The sequence below is a fragment of the Myiozetetes cayanensis genome, unplaced genomic scaffold, assembly GCF_022539395.1.
Source record: "Myiozetetes cayanensis isolate MyiCay16 unplaced genomic scaffold, myiCay2020 scf20-37, whole genome shotgun sequence".
Classification (NCBI taxonomy): Eukaryota; Metazoa; Chordata; class Aves; order Passeriformes; family Tyrannidae; genus Myiozetetes; species Myiozetetes cayanensis.
In genome coordinates this window covers 13,239,712-13,260,619 of record NW_026087412.1, presented here as the reverse complement: position 1 = coordinate 13,260,619, position 20,908 = coordinate 13,239,712, and the positions used below count along the sequence as shown (strand labels likewise).

The window sequence follows — 20,908 nt, the reverse complement described above, 5'->3', positions numbered from 1 at the left end:
GTTTAGTGGGAGCACAGAGCATTTATTGGAGAACAAACACTGGAAACATCTAAATCATAAAATATATTTAACTGTTTTTATGAGGGGCTCTTAATGACACTAAACCCAAGTGGGTCATTTGAGGACTTAGACACTTGTATGGTCTAGATACATACCTTTCATGATCAGGATCTTCCAGATCTGATTCAAACCCCTTTCCTGTATTCTTTAAGTCAGTTTTAGAATAGCCAGGAGCCTGGGAACTCTCTTCAGGAGTCGTTGTTGCTGGAGGCCTTGTGCTTGTCCTGGTTGGGGTCAGTGTGTGATCTGAAGCTGAAGCTTGTTCGTTTTGTGCTGTGTGAGGACAGAAGGTATAGAAGGAAGCTGCATTGATCCCTGGGCTGACTGGAGAGGAGTCAGAGTATTGCTGTGGTGTGGCTGAGCTGGGTGTTAGACTGAGCCTGAGGCTGGCTGGGCAAGACGCTGGAGTAGTCCTTGCTCCGAGAGGGCTGGAACACAATATTGCTAAATTTGTATCTCTTTGCTCGAGTGGCTGAAGGTTTGGGGAGTCTCCTGGGGCCAATCTAGTGATGGAGGTGATGTCCAGCAGGGTTTGATCCTGACCCATGGAGATCTGGCTGGTTGGTTCTGATGAAAGTGAAGAGCTGCTTGATGTGTCGCTGGAAGAGCTTGACGTAGCGAATGGGGGTATTTTCTGAGCATTATGGTCACTCCTGTTCCTCTGCGGGCTAGTGACACTTAGAGCTGGGTGTTGTGAAGCCCTAAAGAAAGACAAACACACACTTTTTCCTCTGGTCTGGGCTAAAGGCTCATAAGACAGTTTTAGGCCTATTTGGGGGCAATTTTAAGCCTGTTTCCCATAACTGCATTTACCCATAGGCTGATTTGCCTCTCAGGTCTGTATAAAACCCTCTGCTTCTCATGACTAAGAGCAAAGTGTTTGAGCATAAGGCACATAAATTCAGGACCAGTTTCTCCCTGGTGCCCACTGAGCCCTTGTCAGCTATCATCAGTGTGATAATCACTGGAACATCCACATTCTGCTTCCCAAAAGTCACACAGCTCCACGAGAACCAAGGATTTGGGGCTGGGGAAGGACAGGAAGGAAAGAAAACTACTGACATATCGACTGGGAGAACACAAAAGGCTAAAACACGGCTTGCAGGCTGCCACAGCACCTGGCCTTGGCCATCCCTGCCTTCCTGCCATGGACCCACAGGCTTTAGTCTCCTGGGAGCTCTGCGTGGTACCCAGTGAATTAATGGATGGATAAACAGGCAAGGGAGAAAGAGGAGGGCAGCACAGAATGGTGTCACTGTTCCTGTGGAGACATAAGACATTTCTTGATGTGTTAAGCAATTTTCTTCCTCCCCACTAAGCTGTCAACTGTGTCCAGGGCTGACCAGCTGGTTTAGGTGGCTGGAAATGACAACTGCGTGGGATGCCAGACCACCCCTCCTGGGTATTGTTCGCTGTACTCTTCTCCTGGCTGCTTCCAGACAGGAGACATCCCAAGGCCTTTTTTTTCTCCTTTATTTCCTCTGGCTACATTTTTCTTAGTTTGTCAGTTTGGATGGCAAGAGAGGAAGATGGACCCCTGTGGCCTGGAACTGTCCTGACAGGTAGAGGATGCAGCCAGAAATGCCTTGACCTTGAAGGGGAGCACAAAGACACCCACTGTGCAGATCATGACCCGGGATTTCCAGCAGCCAAAGGACATGACAAACTTTTGTAGTGATGCCAGTGACCAGCTGAGTCTTCTTGTGCATCTGGTATATTCCTGTTTCTCTTGGGGTGGAAGACAGCAGAAAACCCTGGTCTGGATGGGATAGATGAGATCCAAAGCATGAAGTCCTGTCCTGTCAGCACCTGTGGCCTGAATTAGCTGCACAGTCACTTCTCACCTCCCTGCACCTTTCTCAGGGCTTGATGCAATTAAACACCAAATTTTAAGGTCCTAAAGAGCTTGTTTCACACCTCTGGGCTTCAATAGGGTTAATGGGCTAAGTCACAGCTTAATTATCAGGTTTAAATCAAATTTAGAGCTTTTATAATTGGAAAAGCAGGAAGTAACAGAGCCACTGCATAAAAACAAAGCCAAGAAAGAATCAGAAAATGAGTTCTGTAAAGGGCAGGAGGAAAAACAAGTGCAAGTGTCAGAGGCTGCACCTGTCCCTGGGAGTGCCTTGTCTTTATCAAGTGGCTGAACAGGGCTGGAAGGCCAGGATTGCCAACTGGATATGAGGAAGAGCTTTTTCACCTGCAGTGTGAAACACTGGGACAGAGGCCAAGAGATGTATTGGGATCTCAATGCTTGGAAGTGTTCAAAACTCAACTGGGCAAGGAAAGAAGCAGCCTGATCCAGCCTGGACATGCTGGGAGCACGGGACTGGACTAGAGCCCTTTTGGGGACCCTGCCCTCACTGTGTCAGTCTGTTCTGCCTAACTATGAAAACACAAGATTTCCCCCACAATTTCCCTTCCTTCTTTCACTTTTCTCCCCTCTGAGTCCCATCTCACCATCCTCTTCCACTGGAGCCTCTGGGCTGCCCCATTCCATACTGACTTTATAAGGCCTGTTGCAGGAGCATCTCTTTATAAATAAAAGGATTTTTAAAGGAAAAACGGTGTTATTTGGCTCAGAGGAATTGCTGCCCCTTCCTTGCATAATAAGGGGGAATCAGAAGCTCAGGCTTTGGAAGAGCAGGCAGTGGGACTGAGGGCAGCCTGGAGCTGGACATCTGTGCTGTGTCGCCTTTGGAAACTCAGCTGCTGCTCCTCAGTCCCTCCTGAAAGCAGGGAATGATGGGATTGTGTCGGGTCATGCTGTGTGGTGTTCAGAAAGTTGGGATTTGGCTGCTCTAGGACCAAAGGAGTGGAAAGACTGTTTTCCTGGCAGAAGCAACACAAAATTACTGGTTATTTAAATCAGAGCTGAATCTTGGGCATTCACTACAAAATCCCATATTCAGGAAAACCTATTTTGCTGTAGCAAAGTACAGGAATTTTATTCTGACAAGAGCAAACCCCATTTTAAGGCAACTAAAATAAAAATATATGTTGTAACTTTTTGTTTGTTTGTTTGTTTAAAATACACGTATTTGTCCTCAAACATCTCACAATGCAAAACTACCTGAACATGAACTGAGCAACAATTCCTGGCTGCATTCTGAGGGGGAAATATAATATGCACAGTAAAGAGAAAGGCTATTTGGGTGCATATACAGTCTGAAATACTTCATTGCTCATCTCCAGCAGTGTGGGACAGGTTGACTTTGGGGGGGGGGGGAGCTTGGTTTGGGGAGTTTTTTTGCATAAATCCAGGATTAGCTGTAGGAGATGAAACATTTATTGAAAGATGCAATTCCAAAGAGTGACAGAAAGCACGTTTCATAACTAATCCCACTGAAATTTATATAAGAAACCTTTCCAATTCACCTGTGCACTGGAGGAAACAAAAAAGTATTATAAACTGTCAGCTTATTTTGCTTGCCTTTTCCACCCTTTAATTTTCATGGGCTGCTGTGCTAAACGTGGGACTGAATTTACTTTTTATCAACATGCTTATCTTGGAAAAAGAGGAGCTGGTTGCTTAAGAAGCAATGCTGAAGGAAAACGTCAGTCTGGATGTTGGCAGAGCTAAACGAGGACAGAACTGAGACCTTTAGCTTTGGAATTTCCTGGTGGGCAAGAGTTTGCCTGAAGACAGGAACGAGATTCCCATGGCAGCCAGTGCAGCCAGGCTGGTGGCAGATCCGTAACCACGGTGCTCCATCAGGGGGATTTTTCCCCCACCTGTTTTTTACGAGGCGAATCAAACACGAAGGGAATAAATTACAGGAAGAATTGCAAGTCCTGGGGTTGAAATCAGCGCTGACATCAAAGAGGCAGCGCCTGCAGCTGTCAGGTACCTCCACAAGGAGAAACCTTGGCTCAACTTTGAGCGACACTTCACGCGCGTCAGGCCCTTGTTGTCTGCGCCTCCCAGCCCGGCGCTGCTCAGCATATCAAGCATGTTCCCCGTTGTCACAGTGACCTTGGCTGCCGTCTGTGCCTTGCCCTCTCCAGCTGAGCTTGTGCAACAGACTGAATTTGGAGACATTTGGAACTTGCCTGCACATCCAGCACCACTTTCACCTCCTTCTGTGGCGCTTGCGACCACGGATATAAAAAAAATTAAAAAAAAATCCAACCAGTGGATTTTTATTTTTTTTTTTAATGAATCATTTCCACCATGTTTTAAGTCTGGAGTTCTTCTGGTGAACTTGTCTGAATAGGAAAAAAATTACACTATGCTCCAGAGTGAAGCTCTGAGGGGCTGGTTGCATAAATCTTGCTGTAGACAGTCGGGGTGGGAGGATGGTAGAGGAGCTGTGGGATGGACCCAGGGGAAATGCCTACAGGGTGATGATATGAGAATAAAACTATCTTTTTCAAGGCCTCCTCTTTGTCAGGTGACCCTCCCAAAATGCCCACGCTGCCAAAACAGTGACTATATTATTTTTTTGACACTGAATTAATTCTGAATAATCTTTCACTTTCCTACAAGAGAGGCTGGTGTCCTGAACCCTGGGTTTAACTGCCTCAGATAACACCAAGGCTTTTAGCCACAGACAGGAGGGATATGCTGTTTCCTGCTCAGCTCTTGGCTCCTCTGGGCTCCCTGTCTCTTCTTTGGCTTTGCCACTACACCTATCCCTCCTTGCCCTTTGTGACGTTTCTCCTGCCTCTCTCTTACCTACCCCTTGTTCTACATCCACCATCTGCACCTCTCCTGTCTGCCCTGTGGGTTCCAGGCTCATCCTATTAATGCCTCATGGTGGGACAGCACTGGAGGAGAGGGTGGAAGTGGCATGGACATACAGATGTCTGAAATCAGGTACTACTGCTGTCTGGAGCCTGACAATAGCAAGCAATAAATAACTGTGCAACAACAAAAAAATCCTGATGTGAACTTCCTCCTTCAATCCTTTTTGTGTGGTGACTGCACACAGCTGGAATCATTGAGGTCTCCCAGCCCTGCACATCTGAAGGAAATGGTTGAAACATCAAAATGACAGCAGATAGACTTTAAGAGTGTTTAGGGCTTTGCAGTGGAAATGCTAAATCTGGTGTGAGCAAATCATGACCAAGGATATCAGATGTATAGGGGCCAGTGCCATATGTTTGCACAGGAAGGTGGCTTGGTGAGAGCAGAGGATGCCAAGTTATACCTAGAGCTCCCTGGTGCTGTTCTTATCCCAGCTCAGGCAAGTTTAAACCCTGTTAAAGGCTTTTAAAGGAAATAAAATGGGTTTTTTAACCCTGGTAAAGGAAAATTATAGTTTAGTGGTGGACATTAAATGGCTTAATAAAGAAATATCAAGACTGAATGGTTGTCCTGTTCAAGACTCCCCTGGGATCAAGATTCTGATGACATTTATAATATAAGGTCACTTCTCAAAACAGAAAGCTTTGTCTTGCCAACAGAGGAACCTGATATCCTGCCCTGGCATAAGGCCCTTTATGCTACCTGTGCTCCCACAGTGCTCCTGGGCTGCTCAAAACCTTTAACATTGTCTCTTCCAAAATCAGCTGGCTGTGATGGCATTTGTCTTCTACGGTTGCTCAGTCGTGTTCTCTTCTGTTAAGGTTTTACTCTTTCACTCCTCAGCGACACTCCCCCAAACCCTTGCCTCTCAACAAGGACAGATGCCCTGGTTTGTCTCTGTGGGAGGACAGAAAGAGTCATGATGTCTGAGCACGAGCAAATACTCCTTATCTGCCGTTTGGTTCGAATCAGAGCATCCTCAGGGCACTTCTCAGTGAGGGCAGCTGGCAAGTCCTCCAGGGAATGAAACGCTGGGTGAAGTGAGCAGCAGGAATAACTTCAGGTGGTGCATCCTGGTGTCCTGCTGGCTCGGGATCACCTCTCTGGGAAGTGTTCATGGAGTGCTCAGAGTTATCTGATGGCATTTGCTCTGTTAGTGGCATGTGGGTGGTGATGTGACCAAGCAGTGGTGAGGACTTGGCCTGTTCTGGGTGTCCCCTCCTTCCATCGAAGCAGACCCCAGGCACCCAGGGGAGCCAGTGGAACCTCTGTGGCTGCTCTGCCTTTAGCCAAGTGCTTCTCACATCCTTCTCTTGCTCTTACCAATTCTCTGCTGGCCACGAGCCCGTTGCATGGTTGATGTGACAGAGTGGGAGTGTGCGAAGCCAGAAACAGCATCAAGGAGAATCCTTGGATCAGGTGCAGGATTGATGGACATGTTCAAGGAAGGAGATGTTCTTCTGAGAGTTGTGAGGATTTGTGTCATCCAGAGCAGCAGTAATTAATGTTTTTTTCCTCCCTAATAAGCATGAATAATGAAGATTCTGCAGCTTATATTGGATTCGTAAGTAAACTGTGAACTGAGAGCAGAACTTCACTCCTGTCACTTCATTAATATTGATCTGATTTCATTACAGTGGGTAACAGATGTGAAGCTGAGCCTGATGAAATATTGAAGAATGGCCACTGTTCTTTACCCTGACACTGGGCTTCTCCTTTGCAGTTTGTTTTCCCAGTGCTCTCAGCACTGTGGGGGTAAAACTCTGTGTCCTTTGGAATTGAAGCACTGGGGCAGGGCTGGGTGTAGGACCAACAAGAGCCTTGTTCCTATTCCTTGGAACACCTAATGTCAAGACTTGTTATTTGTTCTTTGAAACAAGGACCTTTGGACAGGCTTCAATAATAAAAAAAGCACATTTGAGCACCTGCCAGTAGCTTGGCAGGTGGGGAATTTTCTCAGGACACATGACCCAGAATCAGTTTTGTACCAATAGACATGTTCAGGCCTGTGGAAATGAGGGATGTGGATTTCCTGCCTGTGGAAAGGTCCATAACTGACATGACATTTTCAAGGAGCAGGAGTTACCAAGTGAGCTGATGACAAACCAAGCTGGAGAGCAGTGCCAGCACTATCATGCCTGTGGGGACACCCCCTGCAGTGACATGGGACTGGAGAGCAGTTCCAGCAGGTCTGGGGAGGGACCAGGACCCTCAGTGATTAGGGTTACAGACACCAAGCTTCCACGAGTACGTGGCTGAGATGTGCATCTCAGCTAGACAGAGGCAGCAAAAAATGCCAGGAGGTTTCCAAATTTTAAGAGCGCAGAGTCAGCAAGTCACTGTCCCAAGTCTCCCTCCTGCTGAATGAAGGATCACTTGCTTTCTTTCCAAGGAAATAGATGCATGAAACTGCACACATCTTTCCTGGAGAGTAAAGAAAAAGTATAGCATTCAGAGCAGGGCAGGAGCCATGCTCCAGTTTTGCTCTGTACATTGAACCACTGATTCCCATAGTTTAAAGCAAGAGCTTTTGCAAAGGCTGAATAAAAGCATAGCAATTTTCTGAGAAAGTGCAAGAAATGGCATTAATTATGCTAAGTTATTGTCTACCAAAGCTGCTTTCAATCATTTTTATATTCAATAGCATGCATCATCATGAATTGGTGATAAATATAGATGAAAAAAGGTAGTGATAATGAAAGTTATACAGGTGTAAATTAGAGCATATTTTTAAACTACTATGAAGTCACAGCTTCTTGAGATAACACAAAATTATAGGATATGTGCACATCCTAAATTGAACGGTGGAGAATTTTGCACTGTTCATATGCTGGTTGATTATCCCTTGGGCAGTGCTGTCTGGGAGAGTAACAAACCTCTGCTTCCACAGCTTCCTACCCCAAACCTCATCCTGAGCCCCGGGGAGCCAGCGTGGGGACAGCACAAGCCATTGTGTATCGGACACACTCGAGCCATGGTCACTTACTATTTGGGGAGCAGCTATGGAGGCACTGTAACCTCAGGTCCCCAGCCTCAGCCCTCTCCTCCTCAGCCCTGGAAAAGAGAATATAGAAGTAGCACCTTTAACAGAAACAAAGGCTGCTCCCAAATATACAGAAATGGAATGGTGAAAAGCAGGCAGAGCACAACACACCTGGGGCTCCTCCATCTATAGCCAGGCTTGTTATGGAGATCCTTCCACTGGCTTTGCCCCTTCTGGGGACAGCTCATGTAAAGAGGCCGTGGGGAATAGAAATGAGGGGCTCAGGGCTATGTGTCTCCCACTCTTTCGCTCCTCAGGATGGGTCTAAGTGTCAGGGACCGACAGCATTGTAGGGTGTCTGTTGGAAAGGGGGGTGTTGCTACTGCTACACCATTTTACTGCCAGTCCCTGTAATTTTCCAGAAGGAACAGCTCTGTGGATAAACCTTGCTGTGTTGCAGAAAAAAGTACAGAATAAATCCAAGGCAGAAGGTTACACTCATCCCCGTGTGCTAATAAAAGGGGAATGGTAAGACTGGAAACTCTGGTGTCTGTGGGAAAAGGTACTGACTCTGTGAATGGCAGGGACACTGGGTCAGTACTGAAAACCCCTTCAGATATCTGGGTGACCAAGGAGGAAATCAGAGCAAAAGGTTGGCATGTCTTTGGAAAGTGTTGGTATGATCTGCACATCTCACATGAGGACAATGGAGTTAGAGGAAGCAAGCTGTGAGTATGATACATTACAGAAATGTACAAAAAGGGACAAAATAGAGTGTGTGAAGGATGGTTTGAAAAGTTCTGGTTCTCATAGTGTTGAGAATAGTCCTGATTTATTATGTCTGCAATAGCTTTGGTCCTGCCACCTGACTCAAACCGCTCCCAGCACTTCAAAACTACATTTTCTGTCCCTGCAGGGACATTTTGTCTGCACTGGTATCAACGGCAGTTTGAACTCAGCTCGCTCCAGAATTTCACCAGCAGCATCTGCCTGATGTTGGGTTGGTTTTGCAGATCAGAGTAAGGGCTCAGTCAGCAAGAAAAATGTTGTGAAATCAGCTGTAATGCCACAATGGGTGTTGATGGACAGCTGCAAGCTGGCAAATGCTGTGCTACGGATGGCTGAGCTGGGGAAGGCTGAATCCTCCAGATTTACTTGCTAAATTTGTGTGTTGGTTTAACAGCACCTAGTCAGTGAGATTTGCTTCACAGGGAGCAAAAAGGCTGGATACCAGACTGGAGACAGGGTTGTGCTGATCTCCAGGGTCCCCTCTCCCACCAGTGCCAGGGTGGGATATCCTCCTTTATCCCTCTCTGCAGTGGCTTCAGTTCCGGTGGGACTCAGCACCCCTGGCCTCCTGGACATGGATGCACATCCAAAAGTTGCTCCTCTCTCCTCTTGTCATCACTAAAAGAGGGCCATGGGTAATCCAACTTGACTCCTATCACTTTGCTAACCTTGTATTCCTTTCTCCAGGCAGTGACTCTCTCCATGAGGAGCTCAGTTGGATTTGATTTCCACCCTTTCAGACCCTTTATCCCTCTCCCTAGGCCTCACGTACCTTCACCCCAAGCCTGGATATTTCCTTGCCCCAGATCTTCCTCCCTGTAGCTACAACTGTCCTTGTTCCAGCAGCTGTAACTCCTGCCTGGGGTCTTCCTCTGCCTCACCTGCACTTTCTGCCCCCAGCACACCAAAGAAGCAGAGAGGGAAGTTTGCATTCTTTACCTGAAATCGAAGTCCACCAGAATTCTGGGAGCAGGGAAAGCCAGAGGTTAGTGGCTGAAAGGGGTTTTTTAATATATGAAGAAAGGAAGGTAAGAAACTGAGGACAAATTTAGGAAAAGACATTCAATGTGAATAACCTGGCTGTGCTGGCCCTTGCCTGAATGGATGTGATTATAGTGTTGGTGTAGCCAGGTGGTCTAAATGAACAAAATTTTTCTGAATGTGTCTTAATTATTACACAGCCATATGGACAAAGCTGCTAGAACAGCTGGGCAGGGGAGGAAGAGAAGGTCTGGCACGTTGACATTCCTTCAGCTGATTGTCACAGATTATCAGTCTGTGCAGGAGAAAATGAAATTTCCTTGTCCCTTTGGCTTATCTGGTGGGATCCTTAGAGCAAAGAAAGCAGAAAGGTGTGTGAGGGTTCCTCCTCTGCCAGCTGGGGTGAACCATAGACAAGGGACTATGATCAAGACCATATGGGAAAAGAGTATTCATGTGAAACAGGGCAGAAAGAGAAACTGAGAGGGAAGGAAGAGAGAAACTTATTAAGAACTGACACCCAATAAACTAAAAAAGCTGAAAAAGATGAGCAAAAGTTTTAGACAAATATTCAGTTCAAAGGAAAGATGACAAAAAAGGACAAGCAATAAAAGGACAAAGACTGAAAGCTGACATGTTGTAGGTAATTCTGATCATTTTATAGAACACTTAATGCATGAATAATCCCTCCAAGTCTGTATAATTGAGCTGTTTAATTTCTTAGAGTTACCCTGAAGGCTATTGTACCTGTTCTATCTGAAGAGCTCTAATATCTTTTGATTTTATGGTGTGAACTACAGAGCCTCTTTTGTCTTGACTTTTTGAAGTATCCCAGGCCTGGGAAGGAAATGATTGTTGCATGTAACACCATGAATCTTTGATTTTTCTGCAGCTGTTTAAACGTTTTCCCAGTGACAGGAACAAGGGGATGCTTGGCTGTGGAGAGACACAGCCTGTGTCCTTGGGGTGCAGGCAGGCAAAGAATTTGGCTGTCTCTGTTTGTGACCCGTAAGCTGCATGCAATTAAAATTAAGTGCAATACAATGAGATTACGTTTGAGAAAGCATTTGCAAGATTAACACTATTTTACTGTCAGTACTTTTCATAAAGCAAATTTCTTCTCTGGGAGCGGGGGCCTGGAGAAGAACATTCCAACCAAAAACTCTGAACAGGCAAAATGGAGCTAACACTTTTCTTCCCTGTCTCCCAGATGATAAATGTAGCTGTTGGGAATGATGATAACTACAATGATAATAATGCTTTAACTTTCCTGTGGCACAGAGTCTGTCCAAAAAGAGAGGTTAGATGTGTGTGTACACGGGGTGCTGGATGGGCACTGAGGCAAAGGAACTTGCAAAAAGGGTAATGATATGCACAAAGTAACTGGAAGGAAGAAAGGCTGGAGGGTTTTATTCATGAGGTATGAAAAGGAACACGGAGGTGGAGGAGTAGGAGGGAATGTGAAGTATCCCTGGGTATATGCACAGGAAGGAAGGAGAACTTATTTTATTTTCTATTTGTGCAAAGGCAGATGGGAGCTCAGGGAAGTTGTGTGGGACTGTGGGCACCCACAGAATGCAGCAACAGGGTGTTGCTAATGGACAGTCCCTGGACCCCCTGTAGTCTCTGAGTATTCCCAGGTCACAGCAGCGAAGCTGATCATGAATAGGATAACTTTAAAAAAAAAAAAAAAAAGAAGGTATATTGCTGCACAGCTTTAAACCTCCAGAATGATCCCATGGTAACACTGACTCTGGGCTTCCTATTATGTATTCAGATACAACAATTAAAATAATGTGATACAAAAAAAGAAAGTCATAATCATGAAGTTTGGGAACACCACATGCTTGAGCTGTGTGTGCCAAGTGTGTGTGGAAGGGCTGGGGGGATGTGACCAAGGAGTGAATTGCTGGGGCGAAATTGTGTCATATGGTGAGGGCAAGAGGAATCAAAATCAAGCCCAGAACACCCATGTGAGAGAAAAAGTTATTGTCCTCTAGGCCACTAATGGTTTTTTTGCTATTTACTGTTCCAGAAGGCTCAGTAGTGGTATTTTATCAAGCTTCCTTAGCATTTCTCAATGTAAGTCAACATAGTGTTCCTTATAATTCTTCCAGGCTCTAATCTGCAATTCTCACTTTAATAATTTGTCTGTTTTCCCTCTCTGGGTGCTGATTTCTCCTGAGGCATATAGTGACCCCTTCTTCTTCACTGTATTTGGGCTTTTTCTTTTCTCACACAGAGAATTTTTTCAGATTTGCTGTCATCTTCAAATGCAAAATTAGGCAAACGGTGCTTGTTTGTATCATTTCTCTCTTCCTTCCAGGCTGTTTGAAAGGTAGAGGGAAATCCTGGAAGTTAGCAGAGGAATAACTGTAACCACGGACTAACAAACAACAGGATAGCCAAGGCAAAATAATAAGCATGGAAGGCCTCTGGTTCTCTCTCAGAAGAGATCCTCACTTTGCTGCTCAAACGCTGATTGTTGCAAACCTTCTGTCCCCTCCCACCACTGAGAAACTGCCACACTGGTCAGACAAACAGGAATAGGTCCTTGTGTCTTCTGTCCCCAAAATATCTTTACGTTACTTCAAGCAATGAACTTCTGGGGAGGGTTTGCTCTACTGATCAGCCTTTCGTTCTGTGAAGGTACAAACCCCTGTGGAGCCCATCACACCTTCCCTGCTGTGTGAGGTCCATGTCTGTGTGTTCTTCACATCCCACAGTTTTAAAACAAGGCCTTAAGTTTCTCACCAAAGAGTGAGGGTGAGAAATGTCCCAGAGCAGCCACATGGGCCAGCTATGAGCGCGTGGGGCAGTGTGTGGTGATGGGCAGAGTGACAGAGCATCTCTGGGGCCCAGACAGGGCTCAGGGTCCCTCTAAACCCCTGGTGGCAGTGTGGGTGGCACTGTGTGGGTGTTTCTGCAGTGCCTTGTAATGTACACCCTGTATTTGTGTGGAGCAGCTGCAGAGCATGGGTCGTGTGGAGGAGTCAGAGATGGGTTGTAGACAAGTGACTATGGAAAATGGCAGCTCCAATGGCCTCGTGGTGGCTGAAAAGCGCCTCAGCAGTTGTTGGGATTCTTGGGAGGTGCCTATTTCATGTGCTGAGAAATGATGGTTGTCACATTCCTTGCATCCCCCACAATTTTACCTTTCCAGAGAGGGAAAATCAGCTTACACTGGCAGTACAACTTCCTGTGAATCCCTATGGATTGGATGCATATGGCAAGGACTTGTCAGTCTTGTGTTTAATGAGCATGTAAGAAAGGGCAGGCACTGGGACATCACAAAAACAGATCAAGGAGAACCTTTTGGGTTTAACACACACCTTCTCCAGGTATCTCAGTGACTCCACCCACATGTGCTGCAGTGGGTGACAGCCTGGATTTTCTGGGACTAGCAGAGCCCATGAAAACCTCCCCTGAGGGAGTGACTGACTGCACTGACCTTTCTCTGAAGTACTTGATGGCTTCCTGGTCTAGGAAGTTCTGCTCTTCTCGAAAGCCCTGCTCGAAGATTTTGCGCTTGTGCCTGAACTCGATGACAGTCTTAGTGTAGGAGTTCAGGGTGGTGACAGAGGCTGCCATGCAGCAGGTGAAAGAGCCCCAGGCCAGACTGTGGAGAGAGAAGCCAGCAGACAGAGCTGGGTTAGCACAGCAGCTCATGTTATATTCCTGATGCCAAGGGACACACACATGCACAGCATGAGACCAGGCAGGGAAGTCAGAGGTGACAAACCCATTCTTCTCACCTCACCTCAAATGACCTGTGGCTCGTGCTCAAGGTGTAGGCAGGAGGTTGGGAGAGGGGCAGGGCACAACCTCCATCCCATGGAGAACCATGGCACAGTGTTAATGTGAGCACTGGGTGCTCTCCGACAGAAGAGCCAAACACCTCCTGATTTCCCTCTGAAAGGTCTTGGAGCCTTGCAGACAAGTGCTAACATCCACATACTCCTGGAGGCAGTAATGCCCCAGGGACCACATCTTTCAGGCCAGTGGAAGTTCTCCAGCATCCATGGGACACTGACTGCATAGGGCTACTGCAGGGATGGTTTGTAATCTGGCTTTTGTGCCTTCACCAGACTACTGTAATTCCCTCTTTCCTGGACATTTCTAGCATTTCTGGTTTATATCTGGTCTCTGAAAGGCTGTCCAGAATAGAAGACAGCACTTGCATTTTGTGGAGATCCCCAACCTGGGGGTTTCCTGATCGACCCTCCCAGTTTGTAGGCCTTGGTCAGCCAGGGGCAGAACACCTGCAAGCACCAACCAAGTGCACGAGGAGACAGAGAGAGAAGGAAAATGGAAGAAAAAAATGACTGGGCCAAGTTAAGCAAGTGTTATCCTGAGGCTCCTGGCAAGGAGAGTTATCTGGGAGCTGCTTTGTTCCCTGCCTGAGGACAGGGAACCCCCCAAGGTTCTTCTGCCCTCCCTGCTCTTCACTGACCTCAAGGTCAGGTGAGGCTGGGGGAACCCATGGCCTCAAGGAGTTAAGATACTTTTGGAGCGTGAAACGGGGCTATAAAAAAAAAGACACTGAATTCCTCCTTTTGTCTGCAGAGCTTCTCTGGAAGCTCTAGCTCCCCTTGACTTTCACATTCAGCCCATCAGCTCCGGTTACACAGAGTTCTCAGTGGCTTCCCAACTAACTCGGATTAACATCATCCTCTGTGACAGTGACACACTTTACCTGCTGCTTTTTTCACCTTTTCTATAATAAATGGACCTGAATTATGCAGAGCAGAAAGAATACAGCCCCAGCAGCATTATCTTATAACTACGCATTGTCAACACAGCTCTCAGCATGAGCTATTTTCCCATTCTGCAAAGGACCTGCAGACAGGAAAGCAGCTTCTCATTTCAAATTAGACAAAACTTGAAAAACAACACATATTCATGAACTGAAAAAAAAAAAAAATCTAGGGGAAAAAATGGCTCAAGTAAACAGAAATGGTTCATTTCAATGATTTCAAAATTCAGCTCCTAACAAGTCCTTCAGGGACTCCCGAGGCGATGAGACGTGTGGAGGCAGCTCCTTCCTCGTCATTTTTGGACCCATTTGCCAGATGCAACCAAATGAGAAGGAAATGTAGTGACCCCTGGGGTGACAAAGTTCCCTCATTTTTCCCGTGGTTGGGTGAAGAAGTGGAAAGGTGCTAGGTGTGATTGCTCAGGCACACTGTCTTCCCGTCCTGGCATGTGTCCTCCTCCTACGTGGAGTGTGTGGAAAAGCTCCAACAGCTGCAGACATTTCCAGCTGGGCTCCTAAACAGTATCCAGGAAGAAGCCAGCAAAAACCACACACTTCTGCCTGGGGAACGACACTGGGAGGAAAATTTTTCTTTTTGAAGTTTCTGATGATTTCTAATCATGCACTCAGAAATGCTGAAAGGTTCAGAGAAGGAAATACAGAGTGAAGGCTCTTAATGCCTGGCGTTTGGTAAATCATAATAATTAGGCAATTATGATGGATCTGTTTTAGTTTTTATGGACTTTGGTTAAATGTTATTTATTTTGAATGTTATTTATTTACCTTTAAGAGCTATACCCTGCCTTAGGTGAAGACCTCTTTAACAGCAGTGCCCCTGTGTGCCAGCTGTGTCCCAGATGTGGTGAGGTACCTCTGGTAGCTGAGCTCAGGGCTGGGCTCTCAAGTTCCTCTGTGGCTCAAACAGTTCAAGTTTTTTACATTTGTTTTCTTTAGAGGGGCTGAACTTGAACATGCACTGATCCTCAGAGCCACTGAACCCCCTGCCTGAAGAATCCCCTGGCCCACTCCCACTCCTGACTTGTGCCAGAGCACAGACCAACCTCCAGGCTTTGCCAATGGCTTGGGAATGGGGCAGGATAACAGGAACTGAGCAGTGCATTTTCAGTTTTGGGACATCTGCCTAGACCACGAGCAGCTCTTCCTCATTTTAAGGAGAGGCATTTTTATCATTCCCTTTCAACAGAGGGGAAACAAAGTCACAGCAAAGTGACTGGCACTTGGGAAAGCGATGGCAGTCTGGATCCTCAAGATCCTTTGGCTCTTGGCCATGGGGACTGGCCATGGCCCCATTTGTCAGTGCTGTCCCAATCCTCTGGGTTCTGACAGGTTCTGTAACCAGGTGCTGCAGAGCGACATTTTACAGCAGGCTGGAAATAGTGCTGGTGGTTGCATTACTGGTTCAGGGGTACTTAAAACTCCTATTTCAGGACATCACCAGAAGCCAGATGGAGCAGAAATTAATTCCTACATGTTTCCAAACTCCACCAGGCTGGGTGGGCATTTCTTATTAACTCTTCTTAAAGGAAGTGTTCAAGTCTGGGTGATGCCAGGGGAGGCTGTAGCTCTCTGGTCTGTACAGCAGTGGTGGCTCAACGTTAGCTGGAAGGGAGGAGCCTCCTTTTTACTGCATCTGACTTCCAGACCTTCCTTTTCCAGGTCTGCTATCCAACACTGGCATGCTGTTAGAGACCCCATGATCTCCCTCAGGCTGCTGAGCACCTCTGCAGGCTGAAAATGCCCCCAGGGCAGCTGTGGCTGAGCTGTGTTTGCCCTACACCCTGCATGGATAAATGCCTTGCCTTGGAAGGTATCAGGGGAGGGGAGGAGACCTCCAAATCCGAGAAGGTGCTTTGTGAGTGCAACAGCAGGAGTGGAGCTCAGCTGTGACCCCACAGTCACTGTGTGGAGGGAAGCTGAGGTCCCACCTGAGGAATATGGGGAGAGAGGAGGTTGCTCTCACATATTTGCCTGCCTGTGGATATCTCCAGTGTCCTGCACAGTGAGACCTAACCCAGGGGCAGTCCTGGTCCTTAAATCTGTGCCCTGGCTGTGGCTGCCTGGGGAGAGTGAGGGAGAGGCTGCAGCAGCTGCTCTGGGACAGGGCTGGGGTCTGGGCAGCAGCCAGATCTTCCAGCTCCGTTCCTGTGGGACACTGGGCTCCCAGCAGCCGGCTCAGAGCGTGGGTGGGATGAGTGGGTCCAGGGAGAGCTCAGAATGCCCCGTGGGACCCACCAGCTCTGAGACATGGGGGTTCTTGGCTTGTACAAGATGAAGGAGAATAATCTAATGAGTGTTTATCACTCCAGACATTTAACAATATTCTGAATTTTGAGTATTGCAGTAAATTGTAAAATAGATTACTGAAGACAAATATGCCTTATTATTTAAATATATTGAAAATTATACAATTATTATGACAGAGTTTTTATAAATATTAATATAAATATTATAAATATATGAATGCGGTGTATTTATAAGGAGTTCATCATCACATGCAATAAATATTCATTATTGAGACACAAAATAAACTGTATTCTAAATATAATGTGATTTATATTTTGTAAGATGTTGCTAAAATGTTGGTAACTCCTCCCATGAAACACAGTATAAAGAGGGGAGAAGGAAAGACTAATAATCCCCTGCAGTGCTGTGCAAAAGTATTTGTATTTATTTATTGGTGTTAGCAAAGGTTGTTGTCTCTGCTTTGAGACGGAAAGAAAATAATGTGCTATATTTAGAAATGAAAAAAAGAAAGTACTTTCCCCATCCATCCAAAGAGGCTGATGCCTCTAGAGGAATGGTGATGTTGTTTGCAGGTATTTTTATTCTCCACAGCCTCCTCTTCTTGTTAAGCTTCTTATAAACTTGCAAGCGATATAACACAGTTGATGCATCTTGGCCAAATTATTTTTATGTGATTTTTAAAAGATAGATGGGAAAGGTAGAAAGAAAGCCATGTCCGTTTTCCCAAGCCATCTCCTCATGATCTGCAGGGAAGCATCGCCGTGCCAGCAGCACTGCACCTTCCTCTGCAGTTGAGTTAAAAGCTGCACCGCAAGGTTCAACTGAGACATTAATTAAAAACCAAAAAAAAAAAAAAAGAGCTAAAAGTCTCTGAAATGCCATGGCAATTATGTACCTAAATTGAACTTTAATGAGAGTGCTCAATCTGTGTTGGTAATTGTGGGTGCTGTTTATTTACAAATGCTCTGTACCTGCTGATAGGCACAGCTGCTGCTGCACAGCCACCGATAACCGTCCTCCACACCTCGAGAACTGCACGGCCCCAGGGGTTTGTGCTCCTGGCACTCCGGGAGCTGGGAATTCACGTGCAAGTTCCTGGCAGCTGGAGGTGACACGTACAACCTCCCAACAGACTGATGGAACAACTCAGAAAAGCAGGTGACACTTACCAGAAGGACCATCCATAGTCCCATGAATGTGGTCGCCAGTCCTCTGGCCCAAGGCTGACTGTCACTTGGAAAACTTGAGTGTACATCATGTGTGCCACCATCCCCAACAGACCTGGGAAGCAGGGATCACAACAGGCATTTTTGTGCTAATGTTTGTTACAATTCTTGACATAGTTACTGCTGGAAGTGCTTTGAGAGCTCCGAAAAAGTCTTTGTTGTACTTCTATGCCTCCTGTTCTACTGTGGAGGAGGGAGCTGCATGGGCAGAGGAAAGATGTGACTGAGAGCTCATTATTTTACATCATACTGAATTCTCAATTAAAAGAGGAGTTAGAGAAAGAAAATCGTTGAAGAAAGTGTTGCACAATTAGCAGCACCACCAACCCTGCTGCTGCACAACAGGGGTGTGCCACCCACCAGTTATCTCACTTAGCCCATCACAGACAGGCCTCAGGTGAGGGAATGAGGAGAGAGGCTTCTATAGGCAATGCAGACCGAATGTGTTAATGCCAAACAACCATATTTTGTCTCATCAGTTGCTAAGATTCATAAATCTGAACACTTATAAAACACTTGGAAGTTACACAAGGAAGTTAAGCAAGCTCAGCACTCCTGATGATGTGTGGAAAGAGGACACCACGGGGATACCTTTGATGGTACAGTGTTGGTGATGCTTTTGTGACACTGTTATAGTTTGCTGAGAGAACTGCAACTGGGTGAAGATTAGACAATGTGTTAGACACTGCAGTGTCTGTGATGTTAAAGAACAGGCCTGCAGTTAAATCACAGGGTGGCCTGAGTTAGCTCTGCCACTGAGCTGGTTCTGCAGCTTAAGCAGAAAAAACTGCCTGAGCTTTATGTTTAGACACCTCTCTGAGGAAAATCAAACCCTACTTTTCAAGCAGTGCTGGCCAGCAGCAGCTCTGATGCTTGGAGGGTTTTCTAGCTACAACAATTTGGGATGTTCCTGCCTTAGTACCTGGGCAGTGCAGAGCGATGCTCCCCACTGAGCTCAGCAAAGTGTGGCTTCAGGGAGTTAGATAAAGAAAGGGGGCAGGGTCATCACATCCCAAATAGTCCTTGGACCTACAGATGTCAAAAAGCTTCTTGTGATGTAGTGACAATTCAAGGCACTTAGAAATACCAATGTTCTGCCACAGTGGGTACGGTGAGGTCCCCCTGTTGCACTTTGCACCTTAACCAAAGTCAGCATTCATATTTATCTCTGACAACCTATTTTTTTCCATGGTTGCCCTTCCTCCACGTGGAAGATCCTGATTTCCCACCCCCCCATACCCAAATTTTGGCTTTTCTTTCCTGCTCACTTTTAGAGTCTAAAGCACTTCATTAGTCTTTCCAGATGTGTGGATGATTCAGGGCAGTTCTGGGGGAGGGAAGTGTGGGGATGTCATGTTTGTGTTGTGGGCAAGTTAAGCAGGTCCTTGAGCAATACAAATGCCATATTTGATACAAACAACTGCAGAGGCTGAAAGAAGACGTTCTGTTACAAGGAGCCGTGGTGATTTGCTCAGCTGCCTCGTGTTGGAGTGACATTGCAAAGATTGGAGGTGGAAAGAGCAATTCACTTCAGGAGAAATGATATTTGGGCAGGGTGGGTGGCCCAATGGGAGCACAGCAAAGTGGTGCACACCTTGCTCGTGTCTGACTATATTTAATTTCCAAAATGCACTGGGACCTTGTTATACTTTTTAAATCAATGGATTTTTCTTCAGCTGGCAGTTATGCCTCGATCTTAAGTTTGGGCTTTGCTGTTTCTGTACAGTGATTTTTCAACCTTAATAAAATATTACAGCCTGCCCTGAGACATGTCATAGTCGTTCAGAGCCAGGGGGAGGTTTGACATGGCAAGGCCAAGCCTCAGCAGGGCTGAGCTGCTCCCTTCTGTCATGCAAAGCCTTAATGGGGTTTCAGCAATGCTCTCACCTGTCCCTGTGTGGGAGGCAGGGTTGACAGTCCACTCATAGAGATGAGTGGGAGGTCATCAGCAAGGCCTGCTGGAACACAGGAACCACAGTGGAATTGTGGTGTTCCTTGCTTTGTCTGGGAAAGGTCAGGGCTTGATCTGCACCTGGTGGCGTTGTTGGTGCCATTTTTCTGTGTACAAACTACAGCAAAACAAGACAGGTCTTTTGTTATGCTGCTTCATGTGCATTTGGGTTTGTTTGGTCTATTTTAGATGTGCCTTGCCAAGTTCTCCGAGGGAATATCCCGTGGTCCTTTTTCTCCACGGGGACACCCCGTGGTCCTTTTTGTTGTACATTTAATGGGTCACATTTTGGCTACAATGAGCTGCCTGTGACATCAATCAACAAATGCTGTATTTACAGGATCATCCTTTCCTCCAGCTGGCTGCTTAAGGCTGGGCAAAGATGCCTGTAATGCCCACCCCCTTGGGGTCCAGGGCATTACAGATTGCAGATGGAAAATCCTGGGAATGTGTCAGACTGGGGTGGATGGGAGTGCAGAAACAGTGATCATTTACAGCTGGCTTGGGATCACGAACCTTGCAGGACCAGAGCTGTTTCTAGATGTCAGTAATGGGAGAAACTAAGGAACTTTGGAAAGTTGGACATTAAGGAAATTGGGAAAAGAGAATATATTTTAAAGCATTTTCAGATACTTTTACTAGAAATACCATTTATAGAATATGCCATATTAATTAAAATGCTTTATCATATTACATGAGAGACAGGTAAATTTTATGATACCAAAATTGGAATGTTGTGGGGTCTTTTTTAATGGCTCCTAAGAATTTAAGGAACAGCAAGAAATGACCACACTACTTAGGAAGTTTTTTTAACTTTTAGATATTGAGCTGTGAAAATATGAAGGTCTTATTGCACTTTTACAAGGGAACTCTAGCATGAATTTAATGAGAGGTGTTATGCTCCAGTGCAAAGTCCTCTTCATTACCTAATTTTGTTAAGCTGTGTCATTATAAATATGCTAGGCTTAAATAAATACAGTTTTCTTCTTTCCTCAGGTATCCCTGTCACGGAAAAAGAACAGCTAGCAGTGTGTTGGGGTTTGGGGTTTTTTTGCTTCTTTTCTATTCTTCTGTCATTTTTCCCTGTAAAATTTTGAAGTTTATATTTGGGCCATCTTGACAATGTGCTTAAAAAGAGGGAAGGCCA

At 46.0% G+C, this 20,908-nt stretch overlaps 1 protein-coding gene across 3 annotated transcripts in view; it reads right to left on the bottom strand.

Moving 5' to 3' along the window:
* The window catches only part of GSG1L (GSG1 like), a 55,471-nt gene that overhangs the window by 1,181 nt on the left and 33,382 nt on the right, over positions 1-20,908 (bottom strand). Inside the window, exons 4-7 of one of the 3 annotated variants that reach the window (XM_050317289.1) lie at positions 17,754-17,865; positions 13,015-13,182; positions 7,797-7,864; positions 5,553-7,234 (exon numbers count right to left, since the gene is read on the bottom strand). In XM_050317289.1, coding sequence (XP_050173246.1) covers positions 7,125-7,234; positions 7,797-7,864; positions 13,015-13,182; positions 17,754-17,865 — 458 coding nt within the window. In that variant the 3' untranslated portion in view covers positions 5,553-7,124. Of the gene's footprint in view, positions 1-151; positions 762-5,552; positions 7,235-7,796; positions 7,865-13,014; positions 13,183-17,753; positions 17,866-20,908 lie in introns of those variants that run through there. The other 2 variants (XM_050317288.1, XM_050317287.1) reach the window with 2 other exon arrangements.